The sequence below is a fragment of the Phalacrocorax carbo genome, chromosome Z (genome assembly GCF_963921805.1).
Source record: "Phalacrocorax carbo chromosome Z, bPhaCar2.1, whole genome shotgun sequence".
Taxonomy (NCBI): Eukaryota; Metazoa; Chordata; class Aves; order Suliformes; family Phalacrocoracidae; genus Phalacrocorax; species Phalacrocorax carbo.
Genome location: NC_087548.1, coordinates 4,666,254 through 4,682,822, shown reverse-complemented (window position 1 = coordinate 4,682,822; position 16,569 = coordinate 4,666,254). Strand labels below are relative to the sequence as shown.

The following is a 16,569-nucleotide window of genomic DNA, read 5'->3' as shown; positions in this document are numbered from 1 at the left end:
GGGAGAAGTACAAGCATGGGAAAATGGAGAGAAGGGGGGACAGAAGAGGCTGGTCACATGTAAGCAGGCTGCCAGTCAGTACACTTGTTTGACTGAGCCTTGTTCTTGATCACTGCAGTCTGTCCTGCCTTCTTATTAAATCCTTTTTCTTAATTCATTTTTCTGTGTGCTCTCACCCTCTAGCCTATGTGAGTGCTGCAAGGGTTAAGTGCCAGCAACTGGAGAAGGGGCCACAAGTCACAGGTGCCAGCAACTGGAGCAATCAGGGTGTGTTTATATTTCCCTAATGAACTTTAATACTTTAAGCGTGTGTGTGTAATTTGCTAGCAAACATCAACCTGGGCTAGCTTGCAAATAGGAGACCTGCATCTGTAAAGGCTCAAGGTGTTGGTGAGGGGCCCCAAGTCCAGGCATGAATATTAGAAAGGGAGATACAAGGGTGACAAAAAGGAGGGCCAAGCAGCAGGGAAAAATGTTAATAAAGTGTTTGTGGGCCCCCATTGGGCAACCATGTGCTTGATCAGTCAACTGCAGTCTAAATCAGGACAATGAACAAAACCTGTTGTTCTGACCATATGACACATGTTAAACCTGCTTCCATGATCAGGATGATTGGGGGTGGTAGTTTGTGGGGTGCTTTCCTGGGCTATCAGGGGAACACCAAGATGGGACAGAGCAAGCATCCTGATATCACTAGGTTGGTGTCCGTTCTAAGCCTGGCAGTATCAGCATCTTACCAACCACTTCCAACCAACCACATAGCATCTAGAAGTGATACATATTGGCATATTATTGCTCAAGCCCTGAAAATATACAGTACTGTAATTGCTGATATTTGTTACCCTATGCATAAAGGCCTTATCACCACTTCCACTACCAAAACCTTTATAGCACAGTTCTTGATCAAAACACAAAATCTTAAGCATAGGGTGAAAGAGGTACAGATAAGACAGGAAGCATAATCAAAAGGAAAAACGAACATGTTTTATTTTTATGAGATGTGAACACTCTTGCAGAACAACAGTATTGTTCTTCACAAGCCCCTCTCTGTACATTATGAAATTATCTGTTGAATAAAAGTGTAGTGCAGGTGAAAGTTTTTCCTCAGACTATCAATTACCTGCATAAAAATAGTGTATTCAATGTTTTAAGCAACTGCCCACTGGACCAATATCTCAAAGAATGCAAAGAGATTTTTTTATTTGTTGGGGGGCAGGGACACACTTTAGGATGGTCCATGACAGAGAGAGGTCACAGGTTCTAAAATATACAACATATACTTTTAAAGACTAGACCAATGGCAAAATTTACAGTCTAAAGATAGTAGACTGTAAAGCAATCAAGGAATTTGAAGACATTCCAAATTAAATATGATGTCAGCTTTTTTTTTCCATTCTATAAAGGATAAGGGCTATTTAATCAGAGGATAAGTACCTGAAAATCAGTGCAATTTTCCTCCTACTTGTCTGCCAATTAAATCTCAGTTTTGTGGAGAGATTGACTGTTTTGTCTAACCTCTATTCCTTATTAGACAACAAATTACTCTCTACACACATTCACATATGTTATGAATTCCGTGGTGATTTTTTTAAATCAATAATTTAAATTACAATGATAACAACCCAGTAGAAAGGTGGCAGGACGCATCAATTAAATATTACAAAATAAGAGAGATTTTGCTCAACTTCTAAAAAAGTCTACTAGGGCTTAATTCAAGTTCCAGGTTGGACACAGTTTAATCTAAATCAATTCATCCAATCTCAGCAAGTTTTATGTTCTGCACATAAAAATAAAGTTCTATACAATAAAAACATGAGTTCTTCATATAATGAAACCTTTAAGTTATGAAATATATCTTACCTTCAACATATTTTGGGAATGAAGCCAAGCTTTTTCTGGACTGTAATCAAGACAAATAGGATTTCAACAGAACAAATATGCTTCAATACACATTAAAAATTCCTCCATAAAAATGAAATCACAGTAATAGTTATTAGCAAAAGAGGGTGAGCTTATTAGGAAAATATTTACTTTTAAATTAAATGTCTGACCAATTATTAGAGGGTTATTACCCCTAAATATGGTATATTCTATTAACTTGTTCATCAAGCAGGCAACACTACATTATTTTGAATTAGCTCTTGGTGTTTGGCAACATGCTTCCTGACTACTAATTAGTGCCGTGCTCTCTTTAACAAACAGAAATACAGGAAAATACATAATCTCTCATAGACATTTTCTAAATAAATACATCTGGAGATATTAAAAAGAAGGACTAATACTATTATTATTCATGACAAAAATAATTGACCTATTCTGTTAATTATGAACCAAATTTAATAACTTATTAGGATTGTTCTTGAAAGGCTATGTAGCCACTTATATCTGCTGGAGTAGATGTATTTAACAACGGTCCTACACTGATTATGTTTATACTGTAACAAGCACAAAAATACATATGAACATGCATGATTTAGACAATGAAAACTGCAAGCAAGGCATTTATTCCTTGTTTATTTAATCAAGTAAAGAATGAAGTAAAGTCTCACTTTCATGAAAGGTAAACTAATAGAAAAAAACCCAGTTGTCTATGAGACTGGTATCAGAAACTATAACTTCAGGGAGACTCACCATTTTGTTATACTCAATATGTTGTGGTTAGCCCCAGGCAGCAACTCAGACCCACACAGCCACTCGCTCACTCCCCCACCAGTGGGATGGGGGAGAGAATCAGAAGGGCAAAAGTGAGAAAACTCATGGGTTGAGATAAGAACAGTTTAATAATTAAAATAAAACAACCACTACAACTAACCAAACTACTACAACTGGAAAATAACAAGAGAGGGAGGCAAAACCCAGGGTGGAAGGGTGATAGGGTAATAAAAACCCAAAACAAACAAGTGCCACAGCCACTCACCACCCACTGACACCCCCCTCCAACACTGACCACCTCAACCTGAACCACCCCACACCAACTCCCCCAGTTAATATACTCTATCCCAGCCAAAACCAGCACAGCAACACTGCATGGTTTAGTACCTCCCTTACAAAAATAATAATGACAAAGCCTCATTATTTTTAGGACACACTTTTAGGTTTTAACAAAACCTTTATTTAAAATGTAAATTTTAGTGTTCAGTTGATGGACAAAACCAGTAATTCAATATTAATGACCTTTTTTTTATTACTCATAGATATATAATTAAAAATTGATTCCCCTTTTTCAATAACGTTTTCTGATACCTTGTTATTACTTTAGTTTTATCAGTGTTTCTTGACATGGATAATGAATGAAAAGAATTGTCTTTGTAGAGCCTTTGTAATAAAAACATTAATATTAGTTTTCTCAGCTTTATCCTGAAATGAAGTTTTATTGGCTAGTCAGATTACTGAATATCTGTCAAACCTGTAATTATATACATAAAATTTGGTTAGGCCTTGAGTCTTTTTAAAAAAAAAAAATATGTATACTTTGAGTTTTTTTAGAAGTGTACAGTTGTTTTGTTCTCTAGGCCCGTCAGAATCCAGATAACTGAATATCTGCTAGCATCACAGTAGCAGCAATTGCATGCAATTATTGAAGTGGGTATAGGTGGCGCAGTAAAAATAAAGTCATCACAACAGATTGAATAGCCACAGAAAAGCCAGTCCTGATTTGAAAATAAATGCTTGTGTCCTCTCAGCACTTGATTTTCCTTAAGCATTTTGACAGCAGGCAGTCATTACTTAGTCATAAATTTCTCTCTGCTGATATTGTCTCTGAGAAGAATCATAGAATCATTTAGGTTGGAAAAGACCTTTAAGATCATCGAGTCCAACTGCAAACCTAACACTGCCAAATCTACCACAAGAGCTTTTATGGTTTTGCTGGATAACTCAGAAACGCTCTTTCATGAGGAAAGGCCAAGTATTTTAAGGTTCTCTAGGCTCTGTTTTATCTTTCATATGTCTTTTGTTTTTCTGCCACCAATTATTTTACAGTGAGGACAGTGTAGTAGGATGAAAAATATTAATTATTCCTCGCGTCCTTGTACCAATTAATGGAAAAGACTCACTGGATTAGTCATTTACCTGTCACATAAGCATGCGCTTCCCAAGTGATTGATTTGTCACAAGCATATAGAACCTGTTAAACTGCCTATCATAAAAGGAAACAAATTGGTGAATATGTAAATGCAACTGAACATCATCTGAGACACTGGACTTCATCCTGATCATATGTGAATCTTGTTTTTTTATATATATATATATAAAAATAAATATATATATATGAGTTGCTCAAAATTTAACGCATTGCAGAATGAGGTTCAGGTTTGTCAACATCTTGTAATGCTTGGCTTATCAAAAACTTTTATTTTCAAAAGGTTTAATAGCAGCATATGCTTTAGTATACCTATTACCATGGGTTTTTATACAAAGTTGTCTTTACTAAATTCTCCCATATTGTGATGGCTTTGGCTGGGATAGAGTTAATTCTCTTCACTGTAGCTGGTATAGTGCTGATGGCACATTGATGCCTTAGTTGTTAAGTAGCAGCTAAGTGTCACTAAGTAGCACCTATACTAGTTAGGGACCTTTCCAGCTTCCCATGCTCTGCCACATGCACAAGAAGCCGGGAGGGGAAGGGGCCACAGTCAAGACACCTGACCCCAACTGGCCAATGGGATATTCCATATCATGTGACATCATGCCCAGTATATTAACCGGGGGAGTTGGCATGGGGTAGGGTGGTTGTGGGCTGCCAGTGATGGATCATGAGTAGTTGCAGCACTTGTTTGTTTTGGTTTCTTCTCTCTCTCCCCATTATATTATTATTGTTGTTATTGTTTATTTTAATTATTAAACTGCCATGAGTTTCCTCACTTTTACCCTTTTGATTCCCTCCCCATCCCACTGGTGGGGGAGTGAGCGAGCGGCTGTGTGGGGCTTAGTTGCCAGTTGGGGCTAACCACAACAGTTGCTTATTTGCATGGAAAAAAACCCCAGCACATCTGACTGAAATTACCCTGAAATAACACTTAACACTGTATGTGATCACATATTGAAAACTAAAATGGGTAGTGTATTGTTCATTTTCTCCTTTGAGTAAGATTAATATCTAACAACTGTCAGCCTTTAGAGTTGTCACAAAGCAACTACATCTGTAAACTGAATAAAGCCAGAGGCTTTAGCAAACTAAATATTGTAAGTTAAATCATAATGGCACAATCCAATGCTGTTGAAGGCTTTAGTGCAGGATAAATTAAGGACAAAATTCTGAAGTCTTCTGAAAGCTTCCATCCCCTTCTAAATGCAAGCATGTATTTAAATTAATATATATACACAGGCTATAAGCTTTTTTCTCCCCTAGATGATAAAGAAGAAAAACAAGAATGGACTAAGTCTTGTTTAAATTTCAACCAATATTTCTGTTTACAGTACATTAGATTGTTCATTTGTAGAAGATAACTTGTGCTTAGCTATCAGCTAACAGCATGATATCTATCAGCAACTGTGTCTACTTGCTTGCAGATCTCTAACAAATCTAACACTGAAGTTTGAAAAAAAATTCTCACCTCATATCAGTGAGATAAGCATTTCTCATCTCATCTTAGTGGAACTACTGCAGTGTGGAAACCTGCCAGGTAAAGACCTTGACAAAAAAAAAAAATGAAGTGTATAGCTCGCTTTCAAGGAGCCCAGAGTCCGGACTCCTAGATTCTAGTTTCAGTTCTGCCTGTGAATCATTGGCAGGCTATTGAGAAATCACTTACTTGTTCCTACGGGTCAGTTTGCCCATCAATAAGATAGTAGGCAGCATTAAATTAGTACATTGGAAGGGCCTATTCACTTGGCTGAGAAATGTTATTCTCTTTATGGCAAGATATTCTGCAGAGATAAGGAAGAGAGCTAGCTCCTCTTGCCCTGAATACAGAGGTGACATTGGCAGCTGATCCTCAATAAATCAATACCCTCTAGCCTGTTAAACAAGTGTTGTTGCAGCTAGAGTAAGGAATGCCATCACAAATGGTCTCGGATACAGTATGTTATGCATTCAGTCAGGGAGACAAACACAAAGGGAAAATATCAAATCAGTTTTTTGTTTTTGTTGCTGTTTTGGTACAAGAGAGGAGATTATACATGTACAAAGACAAAGAAAATAGAAAGGCATAAGCAATACAGACAAGACAGTGACTTTTAAAAAGCTTGCACTACCTCTTTATTAGTGGAGGTCTCTGCTGTACTGCAGATATCCTGATGATGTTGCCTACTTGGTTCAGCACCCCAGGGTGAAGAGGAATCAGGAGACAGAGACTAGACATGGTAAGAAAATAAAATTACATCATTTGAGTGACTGATGTAGAAATATCTCTGGTTTGGCAGTGGGAATAAGAAATGAGGAAAACACCAAAACATGACAAACACTTTCTGAAGTGTTATAGCCCTTTTCATTGCAATGATCACACAGTCTATTAGGATGTTGAGACTTATCTGAACAGCTAAATCAACACAGAAAACTTTACTTTGTCAATAATCTATTAAATGCAGCATGTTGAAAAATTAATAGCTGCCTTCAGTGGTAGACAACTGTGGTGGGTTGACCTCGGCCAGCTGCTACACGCCCACCCAGCCTTTCTCTCACTCCCCCTCCTCAACAGAATGGGGGGAGAAAATAAGATGGAAAAGCTCATGGGTCAAGATAAAGACAGGAAGATCACTTACCAATTACTGTCATGGGCAAAACTGACTTGACTTGTGGAAGAATCCTTTAATTTTTGCCAATTAAAATAGATTTGGATGGTGAGAAACAAAGACAAATTAAAACAACACCTTCTCCCCACCCCTTTTTCCCAGGCTCAATTCCTGACTCCCCTATTTCCCCACACCCCAAGCAATGCAGGGTGGATGGGAAACAGGATTTAGGTCAGTCCATAACAGTTCCTTTCTGCTGTTCCTTCCTCCTCACACTTTTCCCCTGCTCCAGCATAGGTCCTCTCCACAAGCTGCAGTTCCTGTCAGGAAAAATCTGCTATAGTGTGGGTTTTCCACAGGTCTCAGTTCCTTCAAGAAATATCTACCTGCTCCAGTGTGGGGTCCTTCACAGGCCATAGTGTGGATATCTGCTCTGGCATGGTCTCTTCCACAGGCTCTAGGGGAATATCTGGTCTGGTGCCTGGAGAACCTCCTCCCTCTCCTTCTTCTCGGACCTTGGTGTTCATACTACTGTTTCTCACTTTTTTTCCCCCCTCACTCCTCTGCTCATCATCTGGCATTTTTGTCCTTTAAATGTTTTCACAGAGGCACCACCAACTTCACTGACTGGCTCAGCTTCAGCCTGCTGTGGGTCCATGAACAAGCTGGCTGGAACCAGCTGTGTCAGGCACAGGGCTACCCATACCTCTTCCCACAGAGACCACCTTGTAACCCCTGCTACCAAAACCTTAATTAAATCTTAATGGAGAAACCATCTTTCAGACTATTTCCCCCAGTCATTCGCTATTATAAAGACTGTTCTTCTCTGTTCTAACTATAAAACCTCCATCAAATGTCATATACTTGGGAAAGTCATATTAGAAAAATAAAGTGAAAACCACAGAAAACCAGTATCATGAATTTTCTATCTCTGTGTGATCCACCAGCAAATACCTTGGTAAGCTGCTATGAGAAATACTATCATACTAATAGGACACTCTTATAGAATGCTGCTAACATTAAAGAGCAATAGTTATGTATCTAAAGTCAAGAGTAGTAAGTACTTTAGTACAAATATGATTAAAAAATACAGCATATAGAAAGAAGACTGTAAAGCTTTGACCCAGAAAGTATTTCAAAACCAGATCTTTAGGAGATGTGGCAGTGCAGATGTCACAAGGTGAGCCCTCAGATGAAGCTTTAGTATTCAGTTATGCGCACTGGTTGTTTTTTAAGCCCAGAAGCTCTGAAATTCTGCAAAGTCTCCTTCAACATAGGAATCTTGCTCCTTGCTTTGCCACATCAGTACAGTTTGTCACTAATAGTAAAACAGCCAAATACTATCATTCTAGCTTCATAAGCAATTATTACATCCCCTCTCTAAGCTAGCTAGTGTTATAACACTGTAATATGACTATATTTCTGCTTTGAGATGGCAGCAGCAAATTCTTGGCTGCATTCCCACCCCAGCTTAAATCTCAAACTCTATCAAATATTATGCTATGAAATCTAATTTCTGCTGCTTTTTCTTCATAAACATACAACAACAAAAATAATCCATCCACCTCCTCCTTTTCCTCATTTCTTGAAAAGGCCTATCTTGTATGTTTACTAAAAAGAAATTCCAGAATCACATTCAACTAATAGAGGCTACCAAAGAGTTAGAAAGCAATTCTTTATACAGATGCATCCTAGGTAAACAGTAGCCTTTGCTTCTATTTATTTATTTATTTATTTTATTCACAACTGTGGGGCAAAAAAAAGACATACAGAAAAGGTGATTTTGTGAAATGGCACCTAGAATATGGGAATATACTTGCACTATGACAATGATGAATCATTTATCACCCATAAGTTCCCTGACACTTTCACAAGTACTTTGAGAGAGTTATATACATCCTAACTTACCATGTGACATAAAATGTTACAGTTCTGTGCTGACTCAACTGCACAAGTAGCATTTCCTATTCTCTTAGGAAAGCATTCCCATTGCGTTCTTATTCCCATTAGATACATAATACTGTGTATATTATGGTTAAACATGAAAGGTGTGAAAAACTCTCAACCTAACAATGACATCATATACAGATATTGGAAGACTGAGCTTTAAGCAGTAAGCAAAAGCAAAACAAAAAAAAGCATATGATCCTTCAACACCAAATGTATCCATGAAGAACCCTCTGAAAAGCCTGAAAGCTCTCATACTCATATGCCAAAATAATAACAAAAAAGCTTTTACATAAACTAATCTAATTACTGACATATAGAAATTCAGCACTGCTTAAAATGTGTTAATGGTTGTTCCAGTAGCATCACAAAAATCATAAGCTAGTCTTGTCTACAGAATATTATTCTTATTGACCTATCAGAAAGATTATACAGCCTTCTAGGAACTGTCTTTGCATGTTCGTTACAAAAGTTTCTGAAAAAACTACTGCAGCCTGACCAACCCCCACCCCCCCAAATGCAAACATCATAGAATCTATAGTGTGCTACAAGACATGCAATTAGAATTATTCTCAAAAATGCTTGTATGTCCAAGTTTGTCTTTGAAGAATCATAGCCTGTTTGTCTTCCTCAGCAAAATGAAAGCACAGAGGTACAATATACAACACTACAGCCCACAAGTAGCTTTTATACCAATAGCAAGAAATATTTTTGATAAACCACAGAGGACAAACAATTTATGCAGCTACTTGGAAACAATGTAAACTAATGTCTAAAGAAAATGTCCAATACTGATTCCTTAAGAGTTAACAGAACTGCTTTAGAAGCCTAACTAAAACTTTGTCAGGATACAAACAATAAATGAATGTCAGTCTTTCTACTATTGCCATAGAAAACTTTGCTACTGACTTGTAGAGTGCTTTTTTTCCAGGACTCTTAATAACAATAAGCATCCACAACCCTTTTTTTCTCCTCCTTGAAGACCTACCTATATTTCTTTTTTAGCCCAATAGATAAAAAAATTCTTCATCTTAATTGCATTGCTTCAGTCTAAGAATACGATCCACTTCACTGCCCTTTACAATGGGATTTTGTTGCGGTTTAGCAGGCAACTCTACCCCACACAGCCGCTCGCTCGCTCTCCCACCGGCAGGATGGGGGAGAGAATACACCAGAAGGCCGTGCTGCCATCCAGCAAGACCTGGACAGGCTGGAGAGCTGGGCTGAGGGGGACCTCATGAAACTCAGCAAGACCAAGTGCAAGGTCCTGCCCCTGGGGAGGAACAACCCCATGCACCAGTACAGGCTGGGGTCTGAATTACTGGAAAGCAGCTCTGTTGAGAAGGACCCAGGAGTGCTGGTGGACAACAAGCTGATCATGAACCAACAATGTGCCCTTGTGGCCAAGAAGGCCAATGGTATCCTGGGATGTATTAGGAGTGTGGCCAGCAGATCGAGAGAGGTTATCCTCCCCATCTACTCTGCCCTAGTGAGACCACATGTGGAGTACTGTGTCCAGTTTTGGGCCCCCCAGTTTAAGAAGGATGTGGAACTCCTTGAGCAAGTCCAGCGGATGATCAGGGGACTGGAGCATCTCCCATATGAGGAAAGGCTGAGAGACTTGGGTTTGTTTAGCCTGGAGATGAGAAGACTGATGGGGGATTTCATCAATACCTATAAATATCTAAAGGGTGGGTGCCAGTATGATGGGACTAGGCTCTTTTCAGTGGTGCCCAATGACAGGGCAAGGGGCAATGGGCACAAGTTGGAACACAGGAAGTTCCACTTCAATATGGGAAAAAACTTATTTCCTGTGAGGCTGGCAGAGCAGTGGAACAGGCTACCCAGAGAGGCTGTGGAGTCTCCTTCCCTGGAGACATTCAAAACCCACCTGGACATGGTCCTGTGCCCCCTGCTGTGGGTGTGCCTGCTCAAGCAGGGGGGGTTGGACGGGATGATCTCCAGAGGTCCCTTCCAACCCCTACCATTCTGTAATCAGAAGGGTAAAGCTCGTGGGCTGAAAAGTACAGTTTAATAATTAAAATAAAACAATAACAACAACAGCAACAATAATGCAATGAAAAAGAAAACAATGAGAGGCACGAAACCCGGGGAAGGGGGTAAGAACAACCAAAACCAACAGCACTTGCTACACCAATCCAACACTGCCAGTCCCCAAGCCGCATCCACTCCCTTGCACACCAACTGCCCCGGTTAATATGCTGGTCATGGTGTCACATGGTATGGAATGAACATCTCGTTGACCAGTTGGGGTAAGTTGTCTTGGATGTGGCCCCGCCCCTCCTGGCCTCTAGCCTAGGTGGCAGAGCATGGGAAGTTGGAAAGGTCCCTAAATACTATAGGCACTACTTAGCGACACTGAGCCGCTACTTAACAACTAAAGCACTTTACCAGCTACAGTGAAGAGAATTAACTCTATCCCACCACACTCTCCACCCCTTATTCCATACCATTTACACCATGCCCAGGTCCCATACCACCCAATACAACCTCACCAACCACCACCCCTCCCCTTCCCATCCTGTGACATAGTACACAGACAACATTCCCTTAGTCTATGGACCATCCCTGTAAAATGTCCATTAAAATGTCCATTGAGTTCACCCAGTCCATGACTCTGGGCTCCATCTGTCATATCAGTCTTTCAGGGCAGGAGAGAGGGTGTGTGTGGTGGTGTTGCAGGCTGAAGTCAGTCTTTGTTCCATCACTGATGCAATTTGTTTCAACAAAGTTCATCTTCCATGAACTGGGATATTTGTACTGTGATATCATTGATACGGCATATAGCAACTACAGAAGAGATGACATACAACATTATATAACAGTTTGCATTATGCCATTCAGTTCATTGGCTGTTTTCACCCAAAATCAAATCCCCTTGAGGAACACACTGGATTTCTCCATCCTCCTTCATCACCAACCAATTGCAGCCAGGTCCTCAAGCAAAAGCAATCCCACAAATGGGTTTGCCTTTGCCTAAGGCAGGAAGAACCCAGACTGTTTTGCCCAGCATATTTTTTGCGTGCACTACAGGGACTCTATCCCCTTCCACAATATGTAGGATTTCTGACTGGGCAGGGCCAGCTCGGTTGGCAGATTCCCTTAGTGTTGACTAACCAGGTGGCTTTTGCTAAACATGTATCCCAGTGTATGACTGTTCCACCCCCAATTGCTCTCAGTGTAGTATTTAATAGTCTGGTGCATGATAGGGGATATGATACACCCACTCAATGCCATGCTCGTTGACCCAACTGTCTATGAGGTTGTTTGGGAAATGAGTCCCGTTGTCTGACTCAGTTCTCTCTGGGGTGCCATGTCGCCCCAGGACTTGTTTTCCAAGGCCCAGGATAGTGTTCCAGGGGGTGGCATGGGGCACGGGATGTGTTTCCAGCCAGCCAGTCGTTGCTTCCACCATTGCAAGCACATGGTGCTTGCCTTGGTGTGTTTGTGGGAGTGTGATATAGTTGATCTGCCAAACCTCCCCATATTTATATTTCAGCCGTTGTCCCCCATACCACAGAGGCTTTACGCACTTACTGATTGCAGCACATTTCACATTCGTGGATAACCTGTGCAATAACATCCATGGTCAAGTCCACCCCTCGATCACAAGCCCACCTGTATGTTGCATCTCTCCCTTGATGGCCTGAGGTGTCATGGGCCCACCGAGCTAGAAAAAGTTCACCCTTATGCTGCCAGTCCAGATCCACCTCAGCCACTTCAGTCTTGGCAGCCTGATCCACCTGCTGGTTGTTTCGATACTCTTCAGTGGCATAACTCCTGGGGACGTGAGCATCCACATGATGTACATTCACAACCAGATTCTCTACCCGGGCATCAATATTTTGCCACAATGCAGCAGCCCAGATGGGTTTGCCTCTACGCTGCCAGTTGCTTTGCTTCCACTGCTGCAGCCAGCCCCACAGGGCATTTGCCACCATCCAGGAGTCAGTATAGAGATAGAGCACTGGCCACTTTTCCCATTCAGTGATGTCTAAGGCCAGCTGGATAGCCTTTACCTCTGCAAACTGGCTCATTTCACCTTCTCCTTCAGCAGTTTCTGCTACTTGTCATGTAGGACTCCATACAGCTGCCTTCCATCTCCGGTGCTTTCCCACAAGGCAACAGGACCCATCAGTGAACAGGGCATATCGTTTTTCATCTTCTGGCAGTTTGTTATACAGTGGGGCTTCTTCAGTACGTGTCACCACTGGTGATATTCCAAAGTCTTTGCCTTCTGGCCAGTCCATAATCGCTTCCAAGATTCCTGGGCAACTGGGGCTTCCTATTCGAGCCTATTGGGTGATCAGTGTAACCAGTTTACTCCACGTAGCATCAGTTGCATGGTGTATAGAGGGGATGTTTCCTTTGAACATCCAGCCCAGCACCGGCTGTCGGGGTGCCAGGAAGAGCTGTGCTTCAGTACCAACCACTTCTGAAGCGGCTCGAACCGCTTCATATGCTGCCAATATCTCTTTCAGTTGGAGTATAGCAGGCTTCAGACCCTCTGTATCCCCAACTCCAAAACCCTAGGGGTTGACCTTGGGTCTCCCCTGGCACTTTCTGCCAGAGGCTCCAGGTAGGGCCATTCTCCCCGGCTGCGCTGTAGAGCACATTTTTTACATCTTGTCCTGCCCAGACTGGCCCAAGGCCTACTGCATGGACTATCTGCTGTCTAATCTATTCAAAGGCTTGTCATTGCTCAGGGCTCCATTTGAAATCGTTCTTTTTCCGGGTCACTTGATTGAGAGGGCTTACGATCAGACTGTAATTTGGAATATGCATTCTCCAAAAGTACATAACATGTAAAAAAGCTTGTGTTTCCTTTTTTGCTTGTTGGTGGAGACATGGCTGCTCTTTTGTTGATCACATCCATTGGAATCTGACGACAACCATCTTGCCATTTGATTCCTAAGAACTGGATCTCCTGTCCGGGTGCCTTGATCTTATTTTGTTTTATGGTAAAACGAGCCTTCAGAAGGCTTTGGACTATTTTCTCTCCTTTCTCAAAAACTTCTGCTGCTGTGTTGCCCCACACGATGATGTCATCAAAGTACTGAAGGTGTTCCGGAGCTCCACCTTGTTCCAGTGCAGTCTGAATCAGTCCATGACAAATGGTAGGACTGTGTTTCCACCCCTGGGGCAGTCGATTCCAGGTGTACTGGACACCCCTCCATGTGAAAGCAAACTGTGGCCTGCACTCTACTGCCAGAGTAATGGAGAAAAATGCATTAGCAATATCATTTGTGGCATACCACTTGGCTGCCTTTGACTCCAGTTAGTACTGAAGTTCTAGCATGTCCGGCACAGCAGCGCTCAGTGGCAGAGTGACTTCATTCAGGCCACAATAGTCTACTGTTAGCCTCCACTCTCCATTAGAACTCTGCACTGGCCATATGGGACTTTTAAAGGGTGAGTTGGTCTTACTGATCACTCCTTGGCTCTCCACTCGATGAATGAGCTCATGGATGGGAATCAGGGAGTCTCAGCTGGTGCGATATTGCCACCGGTGGACTGTTGAGGTGGCGATCGGCACCTGTTGTTCTTTGACCCTCAGCAACCCCACAAAAGGGTCCTTTGAGAGACCGGGAAAGGTAGACAGCTGTTTAATTCTCTCCATCTCCGAGGCAGCTACACCAAAAGCCCACCTGTACCCTATTGGGTCCTTGAAATACCCTCTCCTGAGGTAGTCTATGCCAAGGATGCACGGAGCCTCTGGGCCAGTCACAATGGGGTGCTTTTGCCACTCATTCCCAGTGAGGTTCACTTCGAACTCCAATACAGTTAGCTCTTGGGATCCCCCTGTCACTCCAGTAATACTAATGGGTTCTGCCCCTATATAGCTTGATGGCATTACGGTGCACTGTGCACCAGTGTCCACTAAAGCTTTATACTCCTGTGGGTTGGACGTGCCAGGCCATCTAATACACTCAGTGCAGTAAGCCCGGTTTTCCCTTTCCTCTGCCTGGCTGGAAGCAGGGCACCTCTCTAGGGGAACAGACAGGGATCGGCGACCGGAAGATCACGGGATGTGACGGAAAGATAGACTCCTCCCCATAGGAGTGGCAGGAACAGGAAGCTCAAGAGCTATATAAGCGTGTGACGCAGCTAAATAAACGGACATTTTGTATCCATCATATTGATGTCTGTGCATCACTGTCCCCAGGGTGGGTAGAGCCCTGTGTCCCGGAGATATGCGGCCCAAGATAAGTTCTCCCGTAGAAGCGTACAGCTACAAGTGGTGACCCCGACGTGATCGGCGGGGCGGCATGGCAAGTTTGCCGGGGGAAAAAGATAGCTCATACGAAGTCCCGCAGACATATTTAATAAGGATAAGTGGGTGAGAATTAAAGAGGAGTTAGCCGAAAGGGCTATGATGGGAAAACGCCAGTACATACAGCTCTGGGGAATGATACACCGATTACTATTGAAAGCTCGGGATGATCAGGAGACGTGGCGGCAGGCGCGGCGGTGCCTGCACGGTGCTACAGGCGACAGTAGCCCGGAAAGAGACCCAGGAGGGGCAGTGGGGACGCAGACAGGGGCAAGCATCGCGGGGGATGGGAAAGAAGGGGAGAGTTCGGACGGAGTAGCCTGGCCAACTACTCAGTCTGAGGCTCCCAAAGAGGTGGATCGGGAAGCGGCGGTGTTCCCTGTTGAGCCAGCAGGACCCTTGGAATGCGCCCCCCCACCCCGCATAGCCCTGGGACGACTTGGAACAGGTGCGGGGAGGGTGACGTGGCAGCGGACGCAGCGGGAGTGACGGAGCGGAAGGAGAAAGATGATCAGCGCCGGAAGCAGCGCCGGCAGCGGCACCGCCCTCTGCCCGACCCTCGAGACTGGCTCCCGGGGCAACCCTTGAGATGGGAGTCGGACGAGGAGGGGGATTGGGGTGCCTGGAGGGGAGGACAGGGTGGGTATAGAACAACCTCGAGTAGCAGCGAATCAGAAGTTGGGGGAGAAACCGATGCCCACATGTGGGAAGAGGGAGCAGCTTGCCTGCGGCGCGCAAAAAAGAGGCATAAGGCGGCAGAGACTCGGAGGACCAATCAGAAGGAGGGAGGAGAGGGACCGCCAAAAGGGGAGGTCCGGAGCGCTGCAGCTCCGGAGGGGTCCGTGGAGGACGTGCTGCGGCAGCTGCAGCAGGCTATGCGCGCACTAGGGGAAGTAACTCGGGGGCAGACAGGACTCTTAATGAAGGGGGCGCCCCAGCGACAGTCAGTTGAGTTACCTAACTGGCGGCTGATAGCTAGAGATTGTAGCCTCGATGGAGTAAGGATAGAGATGCCCGGGATCTTCCCTGTCCGACTAGCTCCAGGAGGAGGGGTGGAGTGGACGCCGATAGATGCCAAGCTAGTGCGAACTTTATGGCGAGAAATTAGAGAAAAGGGGCTGAAAGACGAAGGAGTAGGATTGCTGCTGGACGCTGCGCATGCAGTGCCATTGACCCCCTCTGATGCTAAGCAGTTGGCGAAAGCAATATTGGCTCCCACAATGTACATACTTTGGAAGGAGGCAATGCACAGTGCCTGCCATGCCCTCGTACAGCAAGTGGCGGCAGTTCCGGGCCACCCGCTGAGAGGGACCACCCTTGACCGGCTCACTGGCAGAAGTCAAGGACTGGAAACCCCGCAGTTGCAAGCAGCAGAATTAAGGGGCAGGGAGCTGCAAGCGGTAACGGAGAGTTCCCGCAAAGCATATAGTGAAGTGGGCAGGTATGAGAAAAAAGCAGAACCTTGGCAAAAGATACAGCAAGGACTAGCAGAGCCATTTACAACATTTTGTGACAGGTTGCAGAAGGCTATTATAGAATCAGAATTGCCACCAGCAGCCAAGGAGGCAGTCCTTATGGATTGCCTCCGAAATCAAGCAAATCCGCAAACACAAGATATCCTCCGCACCCTGGCGGTAGGGGCGCCATTGGGTGAA

The 16,569-nt window shown here is 43.5% G+C and overlaps 1 protein-coding gene across 1 annotated transcript in view; it reads right to left on the bottom strand.

Annotated features, from left to right (window-relative positions):
* The window catches only part of LOC135310490 (amyloid-beta A4 precursor protein-binding family A member 1-like), a 75,692-nt gene that overhangs the window by 42,821 nt on the left and 16,302 nt on the right, over positions 1-16,569 (bottom strand). The window contains exons 2-3 of the mRNA XM_064438223.1: positions 6,196-6,294; positions 1,861-1,900 (exon numbers count right to left, since the gene is read on the bottom strand). Coding sequence (XP_064294293.1) covers positions 1,861-1,900; positions 6,196-6,294 — 139 coding nt within the window. The remainder of the gene's footprint in view (positions 1-1,860; positions 1,901-6,195; positions 6,295-16,569) is intronic.